Raw genomic sequence first — 24,236 nt, forward strand, 5'->3', positions numbered from 1 at the left:
GCAGTTAGGTCGCGCCCCATGTTGAGAGGCTGGAGTCCTCACAGCGGATGGCTCTAGTTGAAGTCCGACCTGTGGCTCCTTTCCTGCATGTCATTCCACATTCATTTCTGATTTCCTAATCTATCCATTGACCTATCTAAATAAAGGCAAACGCCAAATAGTAAATCAGGAGGACATGCAAAATGTTTTAGCTTTAAAATAAAAGCTTTATTACAAAGTGAGTGTGTAGTTCATGTTTCATGTCAGGATGTTTGAGCATTGAACAGACAAAGTGTGATAACGAGGGTTTTAAGATTTAACAATAAAGTCTGTCCAATGACCCCCCCTCCCCCCATTCTGACTTACACTAAAAAACTAAAGTTATAACATTTTGTTGCTCTTTAATGTTTCCAGTCGCTACTGCATTCCAAGTCAGTTCGACAAGCCGACCTCAGCCTTCATTTCGTATGCTGCCCACGATGGACAGCTTTCTCCTGCTGTTTCTCCCCAACGAGGAGAGAATGAGGACTGGAGAAGGAGACGACAGACGGGGACATCCCCTGTCCGCGGACCTCAGAGTGACGGGATACTACTAAAATTCCCGCAGGTACAAATAACAACCTTACTGAATAGTTAAATGGTTTCTGGGGTAGCTCCTGATGCTTTGTGTTAGAGAGGGGAAAAAAAGCTTACTTTGTCACAACATAAATCTTAATTTTCACCTTGACTTTCAGAGGCCTAAAGCTCCTCTCCGTTTTTTTTTTCCAGACTGAGATCAATTTCACTCCTAAGGTGCCCCTTCCTGGCAGGTATGTGGTCGTGGTCCATTATCACCAGCCTGAACACACCTCCTTCCCCGTGGAAGTGCGAGTGGACGTAGGGCGTGAGTGGAAGGGTGAGTGAGTTCGGGGGAAGTGGTAGGCTGACTCATGAAATAGACTTTAAACGTTGAGTGTGATCACTCCCGCAGTGACTGGGAAATCCTTCTCAATGAGGGGGCTGATTCCTCCTTAAGAGCAGATTAAGTCTCTGCGCTCATGACAAGATGATCAAAGACCCTGGACCTAATTCCCTATATGGCTTTAGAGGAGGGATGGGTAATTGTGAACTCGCTCTATAACTCTTTATAATCTTCTTTTACAGGGTCAGTAAATGCATCGTTCTGCCCCATGCTCTCTGGCTGCAGGGAGGTCGTGATCGCTGATGGTCTTATTGCCTTTGACTTTGAGCAGAGTTCTTGGCGGCAGCCCACCATCTCTTTGAGCGTACCACAGAGGAAGACACTTACTCTGGTCAGTGGTTTATTTGAGAAGTTAAACAATATCCAAATTATGTTTACAAACCAAATTTAAAGATATGTAATGAGCAATAGAGAGCTCTGTGTAAAGACTGGAGGTCTGTGTTTTACACTGCAGTTGTTCAGGTTGGGTACTTGGCATGCTGAGGTCCTCTCTCCTCCTCACTGTTATCCCAACAAACACAATGGATAGACTGTGCTCTACCTGGCAGCCCCACACAGCTTAAAAAAAGCTGAGCTTCCAACCTCTCCAACACAGGGAAAGGTTAGAAGCTCAGCTTGTTGTTCATGGGATTTATTTTCCTTCTTTAGATAAAATCAAGCCGTAAAATGTGGCTTTAACACATCAAATCCTCTGTTAATCTGTTTATCACACTCTGGATCTTACTGATAAATGTGTTGAAGAGCAAAACAAACCAAACTGGAGGTTTCTGGAGAGATGTTTTATCATGTGTTGTGATTTGATTCTTTCGTGCAGGATTATATCTTGTTGGTTCCTGATAGCGGTTACACCCCGGATCTCCTGAAGGAGAAGCCGCGCGATAAATCTGAAGAATTCATTCAGCAATGCAGAGGAGAGGGTTTCTATATTGAGTAGGTATCAAACCTGTCTATGAAATGTCTTCTGTGTTTTAATGATTCACCCCTGAAGCATTTTTTTACAGTGATAAACATCACTGTGGTAGTTTTTGGGAATGGTGCCCTCTAGCTGTGGTAAAGGAGTATGAAACCACATCTGTATTTGAAAGAGCTTCTATATTTCCCCCTCCTTTTAGCCCCAGAACTTCTCCACAGTTCTGCAGAGATTCGGCCCGCTCTCTTGTTGCAGCCTATAATAATGGAGCTCTGCCCTGTGACTGTGACCAGTCTGGCTCCACTGGGACCACTTGTGACCCCGTTGGAGGACAGTGTCCCTGCAGGCAGCATGTTATTGGTCGACAGTGCACAAAGTGTGCCACAGGATACTTTGGCTTCCCCTACTGCAGACGTGAGTGATAGGTTACCTACGCTGGATGTAATCTTGTTAGTTTAAAATGTTTTTTTGTCTTAATGACTTCTCTCCTGCAGCGTGTGAGTGTGGGCGCCGGCTGTGTGACGAGGTTACGGGTCGTTGTATCTGCCCTCCTCAGACAGTCAAACCAGCCTGTGATGTGTGCCAGACTCAGACTTTCAGCTATCACCCTCAGCTGGGCTGCGAGGGCTGCGAATGCTCTCCAAACGGCATCAAGCCCAGCGCAGGGCCCGACTGTGACCGCATCACCGGACAGTGCAGGTAAGAGGAAATCTACAAGCTGTTTCCTTATTAAGGGTGTAGATAAGCCTTTATCACTAACAGCTGCAAATTAAACCTATTTGATAAATGTACAAAAAGGGGAGGTAAAAATACTGTATGAAGCCATGTAAGCAAAATTCTACCAGACTGAGGGTAACAACTTCTTAAGCAAATAAAAAGTAACTTGAATAAAATCTTAAAATCACAAAAAAGTTCTTTATGCATGCTGTGTGGCTTTAAAATGGAATGCATGCAAAGTTTCTATTTATGTTAGTTGACTTGTAAATGTATGATAAAAGGCAAATGTATCATTTTATAAAATGTCTTAGTTTTTCTGCGTTATATGGTTCTATGATTTTCAATAATGATTTTACATTTTAAGGATCTTTTCCTGTCATGCAGGAATGTGAGGCCTGCAGCTTCTAACAAGTGAAAGTGAAACATGACACTAAGATTGATAATGGGATAAGATCACTGTCCTGTCAACTTAATAAGAAATTGTCTTTTCAGCACCATCTATTTTTCTTTATATATTAATATTTCCTTAGCTAAAGAGTCAAATGATAGTATGAATAATAGCATTATTAAAAAACAAACTCTACACACACAAAAAGAAATGTGATTGATTTTTATTTTCCAAAAAATCTAGATATGTCCATTTAGTTTACTCCTTCATTACGCTGATATCATGCTTTGTAAGTGTATGAACAACGTTTGAAAATGTCTCTGTGTATCTGACGTAGTTGCAAGCCTCGGATTGGGGGCCGGCAGTGTGATCGCTGTGCTCCAGGTTATTATCGCTTTCCTGACTGCATACCCTGCAACTGTAACAAAGGTGGTGTCACAGCTGACGTGTGCCACCCAGACACAGGGAGGTGTCTCTGCAAGGTGAGTTCAATGAATGCTTGCTCATGAAAAAAAAACCGTCCTCCCACCATTTTTTATGTATTTATCTTCTCTTGCTCTTATTATCTTTCTGCTGTTGCTGCCATGTTTGTAGAAAAATGTTGCTGGCATCAGGTGTGATACCTGTCGGGAAGGTTCCTTCTTTTTTTACCCCTCCAACCCTCACGGCTGTACCAAATGCTTCTGCTTTGGTGCGACTGACCGGTGTCAGAGCTCCAGCAAACGCAGGGGGAAGGTGTGTTTGCTGTTCCTGCCTATGCTTGCCTTTAAATGCCTTTGGAAATGTGATGCCTGCAGGGCTCTCTGGCTGACAGAAGTTATGTGGTGAACGTCATTTATTAATGAAAGAAGCACACACAGATGTTGTCAGGAAATATTTGGATCTGGATACATCACTTTTTAAATTCACCTTTGTTTTCATATAAATATGTTTGTAATGTTTGTTCGTTTCTAAGTCCCATTGAGTCAATTATTGTTAGGCACTTGTGTGTTAAATGAAGTGGAGTTTTAGGAGTGATATTTCTTTAATCAATAATTACTCCGTTATCAGTTTGTTGAGATGCAGGGCTGGAGTTTGGAAAAACCCAACCAGGAGGAGGTTCCCACAGTACTGAACAAGGCCAGTAACACTGTGGTGGCAGACGTGCAGGAGCTCCCTCCCACAGTTCAAACTCTACACTGGGTGGCACCAGCGCCCTACCTGGGAGACAGGGTCAGTAACTGAAGAGGGAGACTATTACGACAAGAAGACTGTGGATAAATGTTTATCAGTTTTTAACATGGAAATGTAAAAACTGAGTACTTTTATAGTGATAGTGTTATAGTTATTTTATTGGAAAATGAAGCAAAATTTGATGGGAATATTAATAGAAAATATAATTTTGGATCCAATTTGTATAGCTTTCACTATTTGTTCACTTTCATCATTTTTGAGATCTGACAGTGTTCACCTTTAATACATGTATTTCATATAACTCTCTGGAAGTGATAATGAGACTTTCTAAACTGTCTTGACCTACTCACCACTATGATTATTTTATGGACTGTGGGGAATATTTCTGTTTAACTTCACTTTTCAGACCTTTCAGCTGTTTCAGCACCCATAGAGGAAAATGTTTTCACATGTTTCTTTGTCACATCTTAATTCTTAATGCTTTGAATTTTTATTTTATCATAAATGTTAAACTGTTGCCCAAATATAAACTTTAGACTTTATTGTCCCCATGGGGAAATTCATTTTCACAGCACCGTTACTGTCATAACTGACAATTCTCACACAGAGTAACACACAAACAGTTAGACACCAGCCAAGAGTTCACACTCTGGCCTGTTCTGCGAGGCATTTTATTTATATTGATAGATAGAATTCTACAGTGTCATCACTGATAGAAATAATGGTCTAAACTTTTATTAATTACATTTTATTGAAGCTAATTTTTGTAATCCATTGGTCCCTGCAGTCTTTTCACAGTAGCTGATGTATACATTTTTTCCTTTGTCTCAGGTTTCATCTTATGGTGGTTTCCTCACCTACCAGTCCAAGACTTTTGGGATTCCCAGTGAGGGGATGACTCTCATAGACAGACGACCAGATGTGGTGCTGAATGTGTGTAGTACTACCAGTTCACACCTCATGAATCTTTTTTTTTTTCCAGTGGCAGAATCACAGCTCATTATACTTCTCATTATTTCTCTCTAGGGTCAGAATATGACTCTGATCCACATGGTTCCACAAGTCTTACTACCTGACCGGCTGTATCAGGGCAGAGTCCAGCTCTTAGAGGTAAAGTACACACCAGTTCCTCTGTTTGGCTTACATTGTACAGCTCTTTAAGGCTTTTATTGCCAATCGACCACATGGTATAAAAGTGTTGGAATGGGATAAACTACATACTTATGATTATGATTACGTCATTCTAAAAGCTTTGCAAGTTAAAGGGTCATTCAAAGTTGTTTCATTGACAATCCATCCATTAGCTATAGTAATTATAAGGTATCAATTACTTTTAGAACCGAGTCATAAGGATTCATCCTCCACAGATCAAAAATGTTCAGATCAGGTTTGACACTCCTGCCCATCATTTAAGATCTATACTTATTCATGCATTAAATGATACCCATCTCCTTTTTATATTTATTATAAACTCTAATAAAGACCTATCATACATATTATTCAGCATTTGCCACAAAATAAGGTCCCTTGTGTCTGCAGGGAAACTGGCGCCATGCTATCACCAACCGGCCCGTCTCCAGAGAGGAGCTGATGATGGTCCTAGGCGGTCTGGTCGGCCTGAGGATCCGAGCATTGTATTTTACTCAGAGCCAGAGACTCAGCTTAGGGGAAGTTGGCCTGGAGGAGGCAACTCACTCGGGGACTGGTGGTCCCGGAAACACTGTGGAACATTGTTCCTGCCCCCCTCATCACACCGGAGACTCGTGTGAAGTAAGAAGTTTGTTTATTTTTTCCTTAATAAATAAAATGTGTAAAGGCCTGTGGATGGATGATAGAGGATTTAATGATCCATCACCTACAATCTTTTTGCAGCTTCTGAAAATATGAGTCTGAGTTTTACTTGATAAGATACAATCACAACAATACAGAAAATAGAAGCCCATATATTTATATTTTTAAGATTGCATATGAACAGACTTTATTTATCATGTAGCACTGAGGTCAACAATCATGCAAGTTAAGTTGTACCAAGGACAATGTTTCACAGCATAAGGTAAAGACAATAGAGGAGTGATCAACAAGTGATAAACTCTGACTAACATCCAGTAACGGAATAAAAAACTGTGAAGAGTTCCCCAATATGAGATAAAGGATCCTCAATTATTTCTCTCATTGCATTTATCAAATTAAACTAATTAGTTATATCAATGGCTTAATGAGCTTCCAACTACACCCCCCCCCCCCCAAAAAAAATTAAATAATAATAATTATATATATATATAGATATAAATTCAGTTTTTGCAGACAGTACATATTGGAGAAGCGCATATTTAAAAATATGAAACAGTATGAAGCCTCATACTGTCCCGCATAAAACTCTCCCTTCTATAAAATAATAATTAAATAATAACAAGACTCCAGGAAGTGATGGTCTCCCAGCTGAGTGGTATAAGATCTTTAGAGAAGAACTGGCTCCGGTACTCCTCCGCTCCTTTAACAGGACACTTGAAAAAACGCAATACCACCTTCCTGGAGTGAAGCTCTCATTTCTGTTATCCCAAAAGAGGGCGAGAATAAATCGCTGTGTAGCTCATATAGACCGATTTCAATTTTAAATCAGGATTATAAAGTGTATGCTACAATCATCTCCAAGAGGCTAGACTCCTTTGTTCCTGAACTAATTGACACTGACCAAACAGGTTTTGTGCGTGGTCGCCAGGCACACGATAATATTAGACGTTCTCTTCATATAATACAAAGCGTAAGAGAAACAAAAACAAATGCTGTGTTAGCCAGTCTAGATGCTGAGAAAGCTTTTGACTGTGTGAGCTGGGAATATTTGGTTTTGGTTTTGGAGCGACTTGGCTTTGCTGAAAAATCCATTAACAGTATCAAAACCTTATATACAGCCCCTTCAGCAAGAATTAAGATTAACGGTCGCCTCACAGATCGTATAAAACTTGAAAGATCCACCAGCCCTTTTTGCACTTTACATAAAACCTCTGGCACAAGCCATTAGAGAAGACTCTAATATGAAAGGAATTATGTTCAATAACAAGGAACACAAAATAGCATTGTATGATGTTTTGCTCTATATTAATAATCCAAATGTCTGCCTTCCTGCCCTTTTAGACCTCCTTGATATATTTGTCACATATTCAGGTTATAAACTCAATATACAAAAAACACAGTTACTCACATTTAACTATAGTCCATCATCGGAGCTTAAACAGAGACTTCCTGTTGACTGGTCTCAAAAAGCAATCAAATATCTAGGAGTATGGTTAACACATTGTCCCAGTGAACTTTATAAAAAGAACTATGAAACTGTAAACAAGAAAATCATAGAGGATCTTAACAACTGGTCTACATCTCTACTGAGCTTCAGTGCGAGAATTGATATTATAAAAATGTCGACATTACCTAAACTATTGTATATATTCATGTCACTACCAGTTAAAGTCCCAACCAAAAAATTCCACGAATGGGATAAACATATTTCTCGATTTATTTGGAGTGGGAAAAAACCTAGGATCAAGTACAGCACATTAATCATAAGTAAGGAGGGAGGCGGTATGTCACTCCCCAATCTGAGAGACTATTACTACGCCGCTCAACTGAAAAATATAATTTTTTGGTGTGACAGTGAGTATGAAGCCAAATGGAAGGAGATGGAGAGTGAATTTAATGGCATTCCAGTTCAAGCACTGATTCGAGACCGCAAATTAATGCTAACTTATCAGGAACAGCCGAGTCCATACATCACTTTTACTTTGCAGACCTGGTTTGAAGTCACAAAACTGTTAGACCTCTGCACCCAATTAAAACAGCTGAGATGGGTGGCGTATGATACAGATTTTAAACCAAATTGTATTGATTCTAGATTTAAATACTGGGCAAATAGAGGTATCACTGCTTACTGTAAAATATTAGAAAAGAACACATTACAAAGCTTTCAAACTCTAAGAGAAAAATATCAATTGGTAAAGGCTGACTTTTCTAGATTTTTACAGTTACGACAATATCTATTAAAATAAGTTGCTAAAAATGAGACAAATATAGAACTTAATGGAATAGTACAATTAGTTATCAATGCATACAGTAATAGTGCTAAATCAATCATTTCAAAACTTTACAAAGGGATTACAAAGGGCAGAGGAACCTCCACAAACTATATCAAGGAACGATGGGAAAAGGAATTAAATGAAAAAACAACCAGTCAACAGTGGGAAAACATGTGTGAAACCATCTTTACTACTTCCTGTTCTATGTACTGGCGTGAATTTAGCTGGAAAAATCATGTACGCTATTTCATCACTCCTAAATTGCAAAGGTGTCTGGTAGCTAGAAGCTGTGCATGTTGGAGAGACTATGGGTGTGATGGGGCAGATCATCATCACATTTTTTGGTCTTACGACTGTTTTGGGAAAATATCTGGACAATCATGGAACAGATTCTTGGACAACTGTTACCATTAACTTTCATCTCACTTTATTTGGGTGATCTGCCCGACGAAATAAAAGGAGGTGATAGATACCTTCTGAAAATATTTCCAGTAGCAGCAAAAAAAAGTGATCACCCGTAAATGGTTACAGACTGATCCGCCCACAGTAGATAACTGGTTCGAAATTATGAAAGAGATTCACGAGATGGAAAGACTGACTTTGGAAAATGGTCAAAATGGAGACAACATTTGACAGATCAATAGATAAGGTGCTAGGTGGTTTGCCCCACTCATTTTGACAACGTTATGTCGTTTACCTCCCTTTCACTGTTTTATCTTATCATGTCAATTATGAGAAGCTATTTAAAGACCCCTTGTGAACTGCACTACTTAGGTTATGACCTAAAATTGAACATGTATAAATGTCTGGCAATTATTCTGATGTTATGTTGTTGATGTTTTTTCTGTTGAAAATATAATAAAAAAATTTAGTGGCAAAAAAAACCTCTCCCTTCTTAGTTTAAAAAAAAAACAAAAAAACAGACATACCTAAACTTTTTTTTTTTAAACTAAAAATGTACACAGATGTAGATGAACTAGAAAGCTGAGGTAATATAATGATAACTTTGTTCGATCTAAGAGGCAGTGGAGATAACAAGCAGGGTGGAATGAGGTGTTAATTAAAAAGACATTTTATCATCTTTGAGGAGCTGAACGTCCTCCTCATATTTTTAAGGGTGTCCTGACACGCCTGAGCCAAGGCCCACACCCTTTTTTTTTTTTTTTTATGAAGGAAAAACACATCATCTGAGGAGCCTTGGGTGGAATGTACTGGAAAATACCGGCTGGAGAGCTACGCAGCTAAATTGTGTAGCCCCAGGCTGGGATATGATGCACAATCACGCAGACATAATATTAGTGACTATACGGCTATAATCACTGGCATGGCTACAGGACGTAATCCAAACAAGCCCTGATGTAGTTGCTAAGGAAAAGCTTTACTTTGGATTCTTTTTATCCTGGGAATGGTGCTGACTTGACTTAGTGTGTTTGTGCCTTTCAAATCTGATTTGAACACACATGATTGCAGCCATTTTGCCCACAAAAGCTGATTAAAAATGTGAACTGAGAAACCGCTAATTTAGAGTTTATGCAACAGAGAGAATTTATTAGTGGAAAGAAACACTCAGAAGCTTTAGTGTTATTCTTATTCCTTTGAGTGCTGTCAATGTGGTCGGTGTGTGAGCAATATTTTGGTGGGGAGTTTTCACAGGAAGTTCATTATACGTGCCTGGAAGGTGTATGACATGGCGCCGCGCCTTAACACATGGGGTGTGGCAGCTGGCAACACATTGTTACTCATAAACCTGAGTGTGTTCACCTGAGTGCTCCTACAGTGGGTGTGTGTCGGTGTGTGTGTGTGTGTGTGTGTGTGTGTGTGAGTATAGCCGACACACCCAGTTGTGTCTGTGTGTGTTTGAGGAGCGTGATTCAGGTGTGAGTTTGATGTCTGAGGATGTCTGACTTTCCTTTCAGTCATATACACTTACACACACACTTTTATAAACCATGCACACTCTTTACCTCACACACACACACACACACACACACGCACACATCAAGAAACGATTACAATTTGAAACTATTGACTGTTAATCTGTTTATTTTAAATTGACACACCTGCAGCTTTTGAGGAACACAGCAAATGTATTCCTGTGTGTACCTGCTTGTACGTGCATCCCCATCTGTCTGAATGTCACAAGCAGATGTGTGTGTGTGTGTGTGTGTGTGTGTGTGTGTGTGTGTGTGTGTGTGTTTGGGCATGTAAACACTTGCATGTGTATACTTGTGCCCTTGCGTATGCTCATACTGATCTGGTAGACTGACTCAGGTGGGACATTGGGCGTGTCCTCTGCGTGTGTGTGTGTGAGAGTGTGTGTTTAAGAGGCTGAAGCAGCGGAGAGCAGAGCATTATTTCTCACAGACTTACCGACAGGAATGTCAGATACGCACATGGATAAACGACTGCGTACCGGGGTTTTATTTCAGAGCCTGCTTTGTTGGACTTTGATTGGACTTTGCTGCGCTGGCCACAGGGCCTTCCAAAGAGGGGAGCGACCCCGCTTTACCAGACACCATGACAGATGGGCTCAAAGGATACAGTTTCCTTCGCTTCACGATCAGGGAACTCAGAGGATAGAGTATCCATCAGTGAATGATCAGGGAACTCAGAGAATAGAGTATCCATCAGTGAATGATCAGGGTACCCAGGAGTTACGATACCCCTCGGTATCTGACAGTGGACAGACAGTTCAAGATCCCTCTGTGAATGACAATGGGGCCAGTTCTCAGATTAAGGTAAAATAAAAATAAAAACAGTGTGTTAAGATGGTAATCGTGCGTTTTGCCTCAGCTCAACGTCTCGGGTGTGGATTGCCGGCTGCTATCTCTAAAAGCAAAGGGCAAACTTCAGCGTTAATTGTTAATGAAACTCAATTCAGGTCGAGTTCATTTGTGTCTGCTCTGCATTCAAACACTCAACAACACACCAAAACAAGGTGCTGCTTGAGGGAAAACTTTAAGCTGTCATCTTTGAACGGCGGCTTAATCTCAGGAGATACTTTGGTGTTTCGGCAAAAAAGAAAACAGAGGTTGATTTACAATTTCTCTGCTGAACTCTCGTGATAAACGTGTTGTGTAATACATCTGTAAATGATTGATCATGTGATAATATGTAGCCCAAGGGGATACAAAGTGTCAGCAGTCAGAGCTTTATTAGCGATCTAGTTACGTTTACTTGTTTTTAAACGGATTATTCCTTTTTTTACTCTCTGAAAAGTTGTAGTTAAAAAAAAAAAAGATATTGGATTATCATGTCTTTATATTTATGTTTTCCTCTTGCAGAGATGTTCTCCTGGATACTACAGAGACAGCAGTGGACTATTCCTGGGCCGCTGTGTGCCCTGCGATTGCAACGGTTTGGCTGATGAGTGTGAAGACAAGACAGGGAGGTGTCTGGTAAGAAACACACTCATCCCTCAACACTTATCAATCGCTGTATAACCACAGGGACGCAGTACCAACACCAGCGTGAGCCACAGTTTAGTCAGAGTCTCGACTTGACTAGTTAGTACAGGGACAACCTGTGGGCACTTCCCATTGAGGGTCTCCCTCAGTCATTATTTTTCCTGATGAGAGGATGAACCGTCACACATTTCAAAATCTCAGCCATCTCTTTTGTGTTTTTGTTATGCAAGACACTCAAGACTGGGCCTGTGTGTGCAGTGCCCGCAAACATCCACACCCCGCAGCTCATAGCCAAATGGACACAATCGGCTAAACATACTCTCCTCTTAGTGCATCCAAAAACCCCTTTTTTTATCTTGGTGTGGAAATGTTTTATCTTCTCTCCCATAGATGTTTGTATTATGGCTTCAGTATTACTAAAGAGTGATTTTCTGCTAGCTGCCAGGCAAACACAGTACTTAGATTTACTACTTGGTCTTCCAGCATCTTGCTACTTACCATTCACGCTTAACATAAATTGTCAAAATAATGTCATGAATGCATTCCTATTTTCAGAACTGTCAGTTCAACACAGCCGGGGACCGATGTGAACGCTGCAAAGACGGTTATTATGGAAACGCGGCTCAGAGGACATGCAGAGTTTGCCCATGCCCATTCAGTGTGTCCACAAACAGGTAGGAGAAAACAAATAAACAAATCCAACAAATTCTACAATAACTTAATGTAAATAGGTGTGTGAAGAATGAACTCATGGTCTAACTTTTTTGATGTGTAGTTTTGCAGAAGGTTGCAGAGACGTGTTTGGGGACATCCAGTGTGTTTGCAGATCGGGCTACACTGGAGCTAGGTGTGAGAAGTGAGTTTAAAAGAGACTGAGCAATTATTCAAAAATTCTCAATATATAATATCAATATATGTAATTTGTAACGTTGTTTTCTTTCATTAACTTACTCTGCCTTTCTTTTCTCTTTTCACAGGTGTGCACCTGGTCACTTTGGTGATCCTCTGACGCCAGGAGGAAGTTGTCAACCCTGTAAATGCAGGGGCAATGGTAACAACTGTGATTCCAGGACTGGAGGTTAGATTGAGAAGTTCATTAATCCACTTTTACACATTAGGATCTACTATTTTAAAATGACTTTATTTCATTCAAATTATTTTTTGTACATTATTTCCAGTGTGCAAGAACACCCTGGAACCGGGAGACACTAACCCAAATGAGAACTGCCAAGGTGAAAGATCAATTGTTTTGCTTTGCAATGCAAATGAAACTATAAATTGAATGTCATTCTTTGCTAATCTTCCTATGTTTCTTTATTTCAGAGTGTGATAATTGTGCCCAGACTTTGCTAAATGATCTGGAGAAGCTGGATGATGAGCTGATAAGGATCAAGGCTAAGTTGGCGAATACCAGTGCCAATGCTTCCTGGTTGAAGAAGCTGGAAAAGGCCATTGCAGATACCAAGGTAACAGGACAGTGTAGTGTTACCCACCTCCATAGCTTTAAAGGTTACCAATTAGCATGCGCACAAGAAAAGAGCACAAAGTATTATTTTAACGAGGCAAAGATTCAATTAAGATACAAAATCCAACAAATTTCACTTACATGTAATCTTTTATTTTTTAGATTTTTACTTTTTACATAGTTAACCCTAACCCACTTTGCACATTTGACATTAGCCATTTACCTGAACTGCACACACACACACATGCTTACATATACACACCAACAGTAAGGATGTGTGTGATTGGTCAAACAATCCAGATACCTGTTGATAAGCAATCTAATTGAATTTTGTCACATTTCCTTTGTGTCAACACAAGTTGACATGCACATCACTTGATTCCAGTATTTGTTGACCTGACTTGTCTTGTCTTATTCCCCCATAATCTCAGTGTTAAATCTACATCATTTGACTGTATTAGGGCTTTCAAAAACTCCTGATATTTCCCGGAGGAGCTTTATGTGTGAAAACAAACAGCCACATTTTTTGCTCGGATTCCAGAGTCTTTTCTGCCAGACCCCTAGTCAGAGTAGGCTGATTTTAGAACGGAGCATATTATCCAGATAATTCACCTCAACCAATCGTAGGGGGGAGTGACGTTTATTTAGTGTGACTGGAGTCAGTACATTGACTGTCTGCCCACAACCGCTACGATCTCCATGCACGTAATTAAACGGCTGCATTAAGTTTTCTGTTCGTCAGTATGTTGTTATCCACTCTTTTTTTGACATTCGGTTGAATTACACGCAGCATTGATACAAAGGCAAATATTCTTATAGCATCATTTAGTGGACTCTGTTGCTTCGTTCGCTACTTCTGCGTCGTTTTTTTTTTGTCACGCCTTACCTCAGGAGCCCCCCCCCCCGCACCTCCTCCCGTCTGACAGGGATAGTCTCCAGCTGTGAGGAGCATATGTGAACAGCCAGGTCAGGAGAATATCTGGAGCAGTCCTCCTGACATTATCTAGATATTTTCAGTAGTGCATGTGTGAAAACGGCTTTATGTTCCTTGTGCGTCATCATAAAACAGCCCCTATCAGCCTCCAGCTTTGAAACCCCACCCACACCATCTGAGTTTACCTTTATACAGCATGTAATGTTTTTCTCTTTTTACATTTTCTACAGATTCTTGTCAACAAATTCAGCTCCACCATAGATTCTGAGAAAACCAAAGTCAACCAGCTGGAAGTGGACACTGCCACCCTCTCAGATGACATCAGCTCCCTCAAAAGCAAGGTAGATAGCTTCAGACAAGACTTAGCACTTTATATTTGCACCCTAGAATAATTGTGAAAATAACTGTAAATGTGTGTATTTGTGTTCTTTAGGCAGATATAAAAACCTCTGATGCTGACAAGGCAGTGACAGAGGTTGAGAAAACCCACAAGAGGGCTAAAGATCTGGACTCAGAAATTAAAAACATGCTCAAGAAAATCAAAGGTAAAGGGAAACTTGAATTCAACATGTAATGTCTTATTTCAACATACTCTTTTTTTTATATGCATACACAGACTTTAAGAGCCTAACTGTTCTTTGACTCTCGCTTGTTGTGTTTTTCTAGGTCTTTTGGACCAAATGAAGGATAACACCAGACCTGGTCCAGTGTCTAATGAAAACTTGAAAGAAGCTGAGCGCATGGTGAACGAGATGGAGAATAGGGACTTCACCCCTCAGAAGAGAGATGCAGAAAAAGAAAGAGATGAGGCCAAGAAATGTACAATATTTATAAACCTCAACTTAGTCGGCAGAAACGTAAACAAAAAAGAGGTTTCAGACATTTAGCATTAAACCTTTTGTATTCTATCCTCCAGTGCTGGATTACTTAAAGGCCAATGTGAGCAAGCAGTGCGACCAGAACGAGGCTGCAGCAGAGAAGATTCGGGGCCTTATGAAGGGTTACAAGGACAAGCTGAAGGACCTTGATGAGGCGCTACAAGAGGCGTCAGACTTTGTGAAAAAGGCCAACAACCAGAACGGACTCAACGCTCAGGCACTCAAAGATATTCAGGTAATCTCTCACGAATCAATCAGTTAATCAGTTTGGGGAAACTGTGGGTTAGTTGGTTAATGGTTTGAAGGGAAATTTAGGGTTATTTATTGGATTTATACAAAAACAATGCAAGAATGATACTTTGGGGTGTACTGAATAGTTGTTTTTAACATAAAAACCCTGCTATACTTTAGGTTTATAATAGGTAATTATTAATACAGTAAGCTGTACTGAATTGATTTATGTTCTTCCTACAGAAACGTATTGAGGACTTAAAAGAGGAGAGGAAGACTGTTGAGGACCAAATGAACATGGCAGGAGATGAGCTGCAGAAAACAGAGGACTTGGTGAACATACTGTCAGACAGCAAAACGGTAAGATTTATAAACTGCGCCGTGCATAATATTTACCTATCACACATCCCTTGTATTCACAAGTGCACATTTAAATACTTGTGACTGTTACAATAAATGGCCTCATCTCTGATCTCACACCAGCAGGATGTCAGGTTCCAACGTGCCATACACTCAGATAGTAATCAGTGTTTCTTCTCCTTGTGCTCTGACATCACATAAAAGGCATTTCCTGCTGTTGGTTAACTTGCATCCTTTCCCTCTTCCTCCTGCTCTGTAGGAGTATGAACAGCTGGCAGCACAGCTGGATGGTGCCAAGACAGACCTGACAAAGAAAGTGAATGACATTGTCAAAGCAGCAGCTCAGGAGGACATCGTAGTGAAGGCTGAGGATCATGCGAAGAATCTGAACAAAGTGGCAAAGGAACTTGAAGAGTACGTCTGTAGTGCATACAACACAGACTCAGAATGTCATCTTTCTCTGAGATCTAGCAACCTATTTTAGCAAAGCATTGTTTTGGTTTAGACTGTTGAAGATGTCATTGTGTGTTCATTTGTCTGTCATTTATTTTCACTGGTTTAGTACTGTCAAGGAAGCAAGCGGGCGTACTGAAGTGCGTAACGCCAAAGACGCTATCAACGCCTACAAGGACATCACAGACGCCATTAACACCGCTGAGACTGCAGCCAATGAGGCCAAAAGTGCCGCAGACAATGCCTTGGATGTAAGCCATGAGACTTGATTACACATTTAGTTCCTGACACACAGGTCCCGGAATGATTTAAATGCATACATATTTACTACTTTTTTTTCTCCCTTTAGAATGTTAATAACCAGAAGCTAACAGAGAGAGCCAAAACACTGAAAAAGGACGGTGATGACCTGCAGCAGAATGCCAAGGAGTCAGAAAAGGACCTCAACGGTACTCGGCTCTACTTTTAATCTGTTGATTTTATGAGATCCCCCAGAGGCTCACTTACTTATTCTTGTTCCTTTTTTTTTGTTAAAAGATTCTAAGGGTGACCTCGCTGACCTGAAGAAGCGCCTCGACAACGCCAACAAGAAGAAGAAAGGTCTTGAGAAAGTTCTGCAGGATGCTGACAACAAAATGAAAGACATCAGGAGTGGTAGGACATGTTAAGACATCAGACAGTTAGCATAATATTTAATTGATTGTGTCGGAATCTGATGGCAGACTTACTTTTCTTTCCAACTTATCCTCATTGTGTCTGTCTGAAAATCAGATGACATTTCTGAGATGATTGATGAAGCCAAGAGGAAAGCAGCTGCAGCCAACAACACAGCCAGCGACACTATAGACAGACTGAACGATATCAAAAAGGAAATTGAAAATATCAATGTCAATGCTGGTCTTCCCAACCTCGACGGTGTGTTGAATGAAACGGAAAAGTCAGGTGAGAGGCACATAAGATAATAATTTTCTACTTTGAAACACTTTTATTCTATCAAAGTTAGGGGAAAAAAATGCTATTTTTTACATTACATTTTTAATCGTCTGTTCTTGTACTTACAGTGCAGGACTTGTTGAAAACCATCCCATCTCTTAACGATAAGATCTCAGAGGTGGAGGGTCTGACCTCTCAGTTCTTACCGATTGCCAACATAACTGAGAACATCAAGAAGATCAAAGAACTCATTGAACAAGCCAGAGATGCAGCTAACAGGGTGAGTTGCCAGTCTGTTACAATATTCAAGTTGTAATCCAGCGACACGTTCCACTTTTTTCCTTGATGGCTCTAATTCCCGCCTTTTTCCGTGCGTCTTCTTCAGATTACCATACCGATGAAGTTCACTGGAACTGGCCATGTGGAGCTTCGTTCGCCAAAGAACGTGGACGATCTGAAGGCCTACACCGCCCTGTCCCTGTCCCTGCAGACACCAGAAGGCAGAGGAGACGGGAGTCGCAGACGCAGACAGACCAGTGACAAAGGAAACATGTTTGTGATGTACCTTGGCAGCAGAGATGTAAGTGACTCCAAATGACTTGAATATTTTGATATGAAGATCGAGTCTGTAATTGTTCTCGGCGCTTAAAAAAACGTGTCTTTTAGTCTTCTAAGGGCTACATTGGGTTGGTTCTGCGGGGCAACGTGCTGTACGGAGTCTACAAGCTCAACGGAGTAGAGTATGAGATGAAATCAGTTTTCATCACCAAGTCTGCATCTGAGACAGCCAAGTTCGACAGAGTGGACCTACAAAGGTAAAACTGACGACAACATTTGTCATATATGACCTCAGTTAATTTTCCAACACAGTTTATATAGAAATCTGGAATGAATGTTGAATTATAATTTTTTTTTTTAATACGATTTAGAATTTACCAAGATGTTAAGTTAACGGCAACCAAAGACATCACCTCAAATAAACCTGGTTCACCGGTTGAGACCAGCAATCAAGGAGATGAGAAACAGAACCTGTTGAACCTCACTCCCAGCGACGTCGTTTTCTACATTGGAGGTTATCCTGATGACTTCACTGTAAGCAGCATGACAGGAATACTGTTTTTTCTGTTACTTTTATTTGACTTTTTCTTCAAAATACTTTTTTTCAATTCCCTTCCATAATATAGCACTTAATATATCCAAGCTTATTGCTCTTTTTATTTAATTTAATTTGTTTTACAAGTTAAACATCAAGACTAAGAGGTGGAAAACTCAAGAAAACATAGAAAAATAGAAAAAAAAGTATGAATATATTGATAAATCAAAGTAAAGCTCAGTTAGTCTTCTGTAATGGCTCTGGAGTAGCTTCATAATGTCTAAGAAAGTTACTCTGATCATGAACAAGACAGAGTTGCATTATGGGAAGTGGTTTCTTTCATTTTCAACTAAAACTGCTTGTGTTGAATCCTTTCTGTTTTGCTTCTCCTCAGCCGCCATCCTCTCTCAAATACCCCAAGTACCAAGGCTGCATTGAGATCAACTACTTCAACGAAAAAATCGTCAGTCTCTATAACTTCCAGAAGGCAGAGAATATCAATCTACAGCTACCATGCAAGAGGTGCAGTGGCTCCTACTGTGATACATGTTCAGACCTACAGAGATTTTGCTAATGCCTTCTTTACCTTTTCTATAACTATGTTAACTTGCCTCTCCCATCTAGATATGTACCCCCCACGAATGCTGACTACTATGAAGGCACCGGATACAGCAAAGGAATCATTGAGAAAATGCCTTCTGTCCTCGTCTTCTCTTTATCCATCAATACTCGATCAGAGAATGGTCTGCTCTTATACGTAGGAAGTGGGGTAAATGAAAGATCCTTTTTGTGTTCTATACTTATTTGACTACTTTCTTTCTCCACAAAAACAACACCCGTACACTTAATACGCCTTGTCATGATCAGATAACACAAATGAATATCTCTACCTCCAACACAAGCAATCAAACACACTCAAACACATTCTCAACATTATGTGCTGTTTTTCATTTTAAATTTCTTCAAAATCTTAATTAGATTTTTCTCCAACTCCGGCGTCTCATGAATATCAGTTTTCTCTATTTTTATTTGTTAAGTATGTATGTTGTAAGTATCCCTACCCCCAGACTCGTCTTACCTGACCCATACTGTACGTTACTCTATCGATGTATTTTGTCAGCAGCTACATTTCAGTTTTGTTCTACAAGAATTTACTCTTTCTTTTACTAACTTACTTTTTTTCCTCTTCCACATAGGATAAATACTATACCGTGAGCATGGAGATGGGTGCCATTGTTGTACGCAGTAGTTTGCTCACAGCACCAGCGACAGCACGCGTCAAGACATTCCCGGTAAGGATTTTTCTTTTCTGCAAACTTGAGTTGTTCCTTAACAGAAAATCGTTACTCAACCGCATAAACATGCGTATACATACATGATGAACTCAACCTCAACCCCATCCTCCTTCTCTATCCTGTCTTCAGACAAATGACTGGGAAAGCACCCAAATTATCCAGAATAATCTAAAATTAATCGTCAAAATGGCGGGCCAGACTATCGACGCCACAGTTCCGTTCAGCAACAGCGAAGTTAAAGAATACTACTTTGGCGGAGCCCCACAAGACACGAGAGAACGGTATGTGTCTATTCATTTTAACCTCGTCATGACTGTGTGTTGTGAGTTTTTACAGAGAATAACTTCCGTCTCTCCTCACAGACATCAGATCACCATGCAGCCGTTTAAAGGATGCATGAAGAATATGAAGCAGAACAACGACATTATCGTGTTTGCTGAGCATGTTGGCGTCGGCAAAAGATGTCCAACGGATACCATGGTAGGATTTGAACCATCTAAAAACAAACACGCATATCTGTACCCACCCATGTCTTATTTATGGTGTCTGTTTTTTTTTGTTTTTTTTTTCTTCTAGGTCACACGTAAAGCAGAGTTCAGCGTGGGGAGCTCCCTGTCATCTGACCTCACAGGATTCAATCTGGCTAATGATATCACCCTGTCCCTCGGCTTCAAGAGCTCTGAGAGTCAGGGTCTCATCCTGCAGGACAAACAACTGGTCAGTAAGCGTCTCCTAAAACATGATGTTTGACTTTCCATTTTTATTCAGACTGGCTTCTTTTAAGACTGCAGGGCTGAGTTTTTCAATTCTTGTATTTTGTGTCCTGTTTTCTAGGGTAATGGCATCCGTCTCTCTTTGGTCGACGGCCATGTGGTTCTCGTTTTCATCGACAAGATGTTGAAATCAAACAAACAATATCAAGACAACCAGTGGCATTATATAACTGTAACCAGAAGAGAAGGAAGGTATGAGAGACACAACGATTTTTAATTCAGATGTGCATTTAATGATGTCAGCATTTACACATGTTAAACAGTGTCAGTGGTTTTGGTGTTATTTGATTACGGTTACAAACATGTGACAACCAGACGTTTCAGTCAAACAAATTTAAAATTTAAAAAATTGAACAATCTAGGAATACTCCTAGTGTGATATTTAGTGTACAAAAACGATATATCTTGATGATTTTCCAAACAGGATTGCGATGATTATTGACAACGCAGATGAGGGTAAAGAGCAGAGCAGCAGCGATACCATTCCTGACACAAAAGGCATCGTGTTCCTGGGAAAAGACACGTTCAAGGGATGTGTTTCCAACCTTTACACAAGGAGGTAATATTTTCTCATTCCAGGTTGCACACGCTAATATAATGTCGTCTTATATTACCCTTTTTCCGCTTATGTTCAATGAGTGTATTATACCTGTTATTTCTTCTGTTTTTTTAGACAAGAAAATCTGTACATGCCCGAGGATTTCAGCTCCTTTAAGTCCTCTGGAGATGTCTTGCTGGACGTTTGCTCTGCTGACAGTCCTGCTCAACTGATGCTGAAACCCACTTCTAGAAAGGTATGTGTTTATCTAACAAGCTCACACTTTGTAGTCCATAAAAGAACATTTTGTTGTTTGAGCAGTCCCTGTATTTCTCATGATTGATGCCACAAACTAGCCGTTAAGTCTAACCCATCTTTCTCTTTCGTCAACTTTATGAATTTCAACAATGAAACTACTTCATAACTCTTTTAATGAAGGCACATCAATGACACAGTGTTTGTCTCATGTTGACTTTGTTTACATTCTATTTTGCTGCCTTGTTTCCAGAGATGAAGAAGGAGGAGGACTAAGACCTGCTGATGCTGACAAGAATCTATAGTATTATTAATATGACCAAGACTCACCACAATGTTCTGTCGCTTATTCACCAGCTCAATCATCTGCAGTGTACTTGAATAAAAAGGTTGCATGGTCATTCACAATAATCCTGAGAATTGTTAAACGTGTTGTATCTCTGTCTATTTTATTTAAAAATCAAGTTACTACAAACACAACTTGTAAATGAGCTCATGTCTTGTTTCTTTCTTTTTTCTCTCCATGTAACTCAATCATCCACATCCTAACACGCATGCCTGATTAGAAAATGATAGGAATGGTATCATTATTTTGAATGATTATTAAACTTTATATCCAATTAATACAAAGCATCCGAGTTTCTCAACATTTTTATGGCACAGTTTCTCCTGACAAAGTGATGAGTGAGTGAGATAAGGGCTTCTATAATCCTTCATTAGGACATACAATGATTACATTTGGAAATGTGACCACAAAAAATCATTCTAAATTCAAGTAAGTTTTAAATGGAAACCCTTTAAGCTGTAGGCTAAAACATGCAGTTTCTATGTAATACATGCTAACATAAAACATTTTTTAACTTTAATTATCAGTCCCACTTTTTATATAAAGTCTACATGGAATCCAAGTATTATAGAGATTATAGAGAGGCAATAAAATCTGACCCACAAGATAATAAATGATGTATCCATTGTAGGGCTTTAAAGCACACGTAGTTACATCACTGTTCCTCATGGTGAACTAAGTGAGGCCTGGATTCAGAAACAATCACTTCCTATGTTTTCAAAAGCATGATTTCATTAATTCATTAAATCACTATTGATCTTGCATGTCATACTTTACAGAGCTTTATGTATTTAACTGAGAACATGACATTAACTGACGACATGTCACGACCACAATCCAAAAACTCCTGACCCTATCGGGCCCACAAAAGCTTTTCTGATAATGAATTCTCAGCTGCTGCATACGTTCATTAATCACCAGTCTATAAACCAAGCAGAAACAAATGGTGAAAATATATAAGAAATACTTCTGATATATTCAGTCAATACTCATGATGTCATTATTGCATCATTGATCATTTTATCACATCATGGTCATGGTATTTTATTTTGATGTAATCAGACCCTTATCCATCATCTGTGTTTCCCACAAGGCCAACATGAACCAGTTCAAAAAGACAATGGGTCTAATGGGAAATGAAAATCCAAACTATGTTACAACTGAGCACGTCCAAAAAACTGAAAGTTTAAGTAGTTATAGTTAAACCTCAGTGTTACCATAACAAAGCATGTTTAATGGCATGTTTCAGTTTGTCTGACACTATATAAATAATCAATCAATGAATTACCTCGCTGTATTAACAACATCCATACTGACCTATTTGTCAGCACTAACAACATGAATTATAAAGTTGTGGTTATTCTGGTAGTAAACTCTATTTCTGGCTAGAAAACAAAAGGATTACTAGATTAGTTCAACATTGTTACACAATTTCATTTTAAACAAGTTTTTATAGCCACATTTTTACTGATTTGATCTGAGATTGACATGGATTTATGTTTGCTCTTTTTTCAGTCTTCTATGATTAAAAATATATATATATCATTGGTTTTGGGAAAGTTTGATCTACAAAGCAACACGTCTAAAAAGTTAGATTGGACTTTGGGTAACTGCTGGACGTTTTATTTTATTTACCATGTTCTTATTACTGACAGTTTTAGTTGCCAAACATTCGGAAATTATACTACAAAATAGTCAACTGATTTACTGATGCTGTAGGCTGGCATTCATTCATTAAATCAATGTAACAAAACACACTGTTCACAACTGTGGATAAGTAATAACCCCTCTGTTTGAGAAGCCCCACATGATTAGAGTATATGTATTTATATAGTATTTAATACATTTTAACTCAAAGTATTGTCATTCTAACCACTTCACACATTGATGTTACTCCCCTTCTTTATGTACAGAGTGGAACCCCTGTGGAGTCTCCCTAAACATCTGTTAGCAAGCAAAGAGTTTATGTGTTAACTTTTGTTATTTATGCTGTTTTAGGAAGGTGTGATGCAGGTGATGAATGAAAGTCTATCAGAGTGTCCATCTCCAGCCCTGGTTCAACATGCTTATCGCTTGGGTGGTCCTGTTAGCAGCCTGAGCTATAGTCTTCCCCTACAAGTCCTGCAGCCCAGGTGAGTTTGCATGTATGCTCACATATTCAGTGTTAGATTTATAAATGTAAAATGTGCTTGGCTTCAGTATATCACCTCAAACACAACGCAACATACATAGAGTCACTAAAGATGATGTGTTTGTTTTTTTTCCTCCCCAGGCCTCATTTCTCTCTGGATATCAGGACTCGGTCTACTGAAGGCCTGCTGTTTTTGGCTGCTACCAGAGGAGGGCGTTCTCACATTGCTGTATACATATCAAAAGGAAGGATCAGATTATCTGTCGGCAAACAGAAGGAGATCTTCAACAGGGAGAAGTACAACGATGGAAAGTGGCACTCGGTTAGTGGATTCATTAAAACTCAAAATATGTTGATTTTAAATCTGCTTAAAATGTCATATTTTATTATTTTGGGAATTTCTGCCTTCAGGTTATATTCAGTTTGGATAAGAAGAAGTTTCGGTTGGTAGTGGATGGGATCAGGGCTCAGGATGGTCAGTTGACAAATGCTGAGTTGACTTCTATGCAGCAGTTTGTGTCACCTGTGTACCTGGGCAGTGCTCCAGAGATTCTTCACAAAGAGCTGAAGGTAAAAAGTAAACTTCACACACAAACAATCAAACCACACATTTGAATGTCTATATGAACTTGTGCATTTTGTTTTATTGTTTGTCTTAATTTTAGTCCAAGGCCCTTCCCAAGCAGAGTGTGTCTGGCTGTATCCGGGGTTTTAAAATGAATGGAGCACCGATGTTAAATCCCACCACAAACCACGGTGCTGGTCCCTGCTTTGAGGGTCAGACACAGAGAGGAGCGTACTTCTCAGGAAATGGAGCACATGTGGTCATCAGTGAGTACACCTCTGTCATTGTAAAAATGAATACTGCAGGAGAATTTGTAATGACCACAAAACAATCTCAATCAGTTCCTGTTGATGATCAGAAAGAATTACAAACGTCACAACTTTCCTC

At 39.7% G+C, this 24,236-nt stretch overlaps 1 protein-coding gene across 3 annotated transcripts in view; it reads left to right on the forward strand.

Annotated features, from left to right (window-relative positions):
- LOC132979172 (laminin subunit alpha-3-like) overlaps positions 1 to 24,236 on the forward strand; it is a 60,188-nt gene that overhangs the window by 32,607 nt on the left and 3,345 nt on the right. The window contains exons 29-73 of one of the 3 annotated variants that reach the window (XM_061044743.1): positions 394 to 586; positions 748 to 874; positions 1,123 to 1,271; positions 1,755 to 1,870; positions 2,053 to 2,264; positions 2,345 to 2,549; positions 3,293 to 3,437; positions 3,550 to 3,690; positions 4,006 to 4,167; positions 4,960 to 5,061; positions 5,155 to 5,238; positions 5,668 to 5,898; positions 11,477 to 11,590; positions 12,155 to 12,273; positions 12,375 to 12,455; positions 12,577 to 12,677; positions 12,778 to 12,831; positions 12,923 to 13,065; positions 14,229 to 14,339; positions 14,432 to 14,543; positions 14,665 to 14,817; positions 14,915 to 15,111; positions 15,351 to 15,467; positions 15,727 to 15,881; positions 16,030 to 16,171; positions 16,270 to 16,369; positions 16,458 to 16,574; positions 16,692 to 16,862; positions 16,982 to 17,133; positions 17,239 to 17,433; positions 17,520 to 17,668; positions 17,783 to 17,945; positions 18,341 to 18,468; positions 18,571 to 18,715; positions 19,143 to 19,238; positions 19,371 to 19,522; positions 19,604 to 19,721; positions 19,818 to 19,958; positions 20,076 to 20,206; positions 20,439 to 20,573; positions 20,688 to 20,808; positions 23,152 to 23,285; positions 23,426 to 23,606; positions 23,696 to 23,854; positions 23,950 to 24,115. In XM_061044743.1, coding sequence (XP_060900726.1) covers positions 394 to 586; positions 748 to 874; positions 1,123 to 1,271; positions 1,755 to 1,870; positions 2,053 to 2,264; positions 2,345 to 2,549; positions 3,293 to 3,437; positions 3,550 to 3,690; positions 4,006 to 4,167; positions 4,960 to 5,061; positions 5,155 to 5,238; positions 5,668 to 5,898; positions 11,477 to 11,590; positions 12,155 to 12,273; positions 12,375 to 12,455; positions 12,577 to 12,677; positions 12,778 to 12,831; positions 12,923 to 13,065; positions 14,229 to 14,339; positions 14,432 to 14,543; positions 14,665 to 14,817; positions 14,915 to 15,111; positions 15,351 to 15,467; positions 15,727 to 15,881; positions 16,030 to 16,171; positions 16,270 to 16,369; positions 16,458 to 16,574; positions 16,692 to 16,862; positions 16,982 to 17,133; positions 17,239 to 17,433; positions 17,520 to 17,668; positions 17,783 to 17,945; positions 18,341 to 18,468; positions 18,571 to 18,715; positions 19,143 to 19,238; positions 19,371 to 19,522; positions 19,604 to 19,721; positions 19,818 to 19,958; positions 20,076 to 20,206; positions 20,439 to 20,573; positions 20,688 to 20,808; positions 23,152 to 23,285; positions 23,426 to 23,606; positions 23,696 to 23,854; positions 23,950 to 24,115 — 6,320 coding nt within the window. Of the gene's footprint in view, positions 1 to 393; positions 587 to 747; positions 875 to 1,122; positions 1,272 to 1,754; positions 1,871 to 2,052; positions 2,265 to 2,344; positions 2,550 to 3,292; positions 3,438 to 3,549; positions 3,691 to 4,005; positions 4,168 to 4,959; positions 5,062 to 5,154; positions 5,239 to 5,667; positions 5,899 to 11,476; positions 11,591 to 12,154; positions 12,274 to 12,374; positions 12,456 to 12,576; positions 12,678 to 12,777; positions 12,832 to 12,922; positions 13,066 to 14,228; positions 14,340 to 14,431; positions 14,544 to 14,664; positions 14,818 to 14,914; positions 15,112 to 15,350; positions 15,468 to 15,726; positions 15,882 to 16,029; positions 16,172 to 16,269; positions 16,370 to 16,457; positions 16,575 to 16,691; positions 16,863 to 16,981; positions 17,134 to 17,238; positions 17,434 to 17,519; positions 17,669 to 17,782; positions 17,946 to 18,340; positions 18,469 to 18,570; positions 18,716 to 19,142; positions 19,239 to 19,370; positions 19,523 to 19,603; positions 19,722 to 19,817; positions 19,959 to 20,075; positions 20,207 to 20,438; positions 20,574 to 20,687; positions 20,809 to 21,060; positions 21,439 to 23,151; positions 23,286 to 23,425; positions 23,607 to 23,695; positions 23,855 to 23,949; positions 24,116 to 24,236 lie in introns of those variants that run through there. The other 2 variants (XM_061044744.1, XM_061044745.1) reach the window with 2 other exon arrangements.

Source organism: Labrus mixtus, chromosome 8 (genome assembly GCF_963584025.1).
Source record: "Labrus mixtus chromosome 8, fLabMix1.1, whole genome shotgun sequence".
NCBI lineage: Eukaryota > Metazoa > Chordata > Actinopteri > Labriformes > Labridae > Labrus > Labrus mixtus.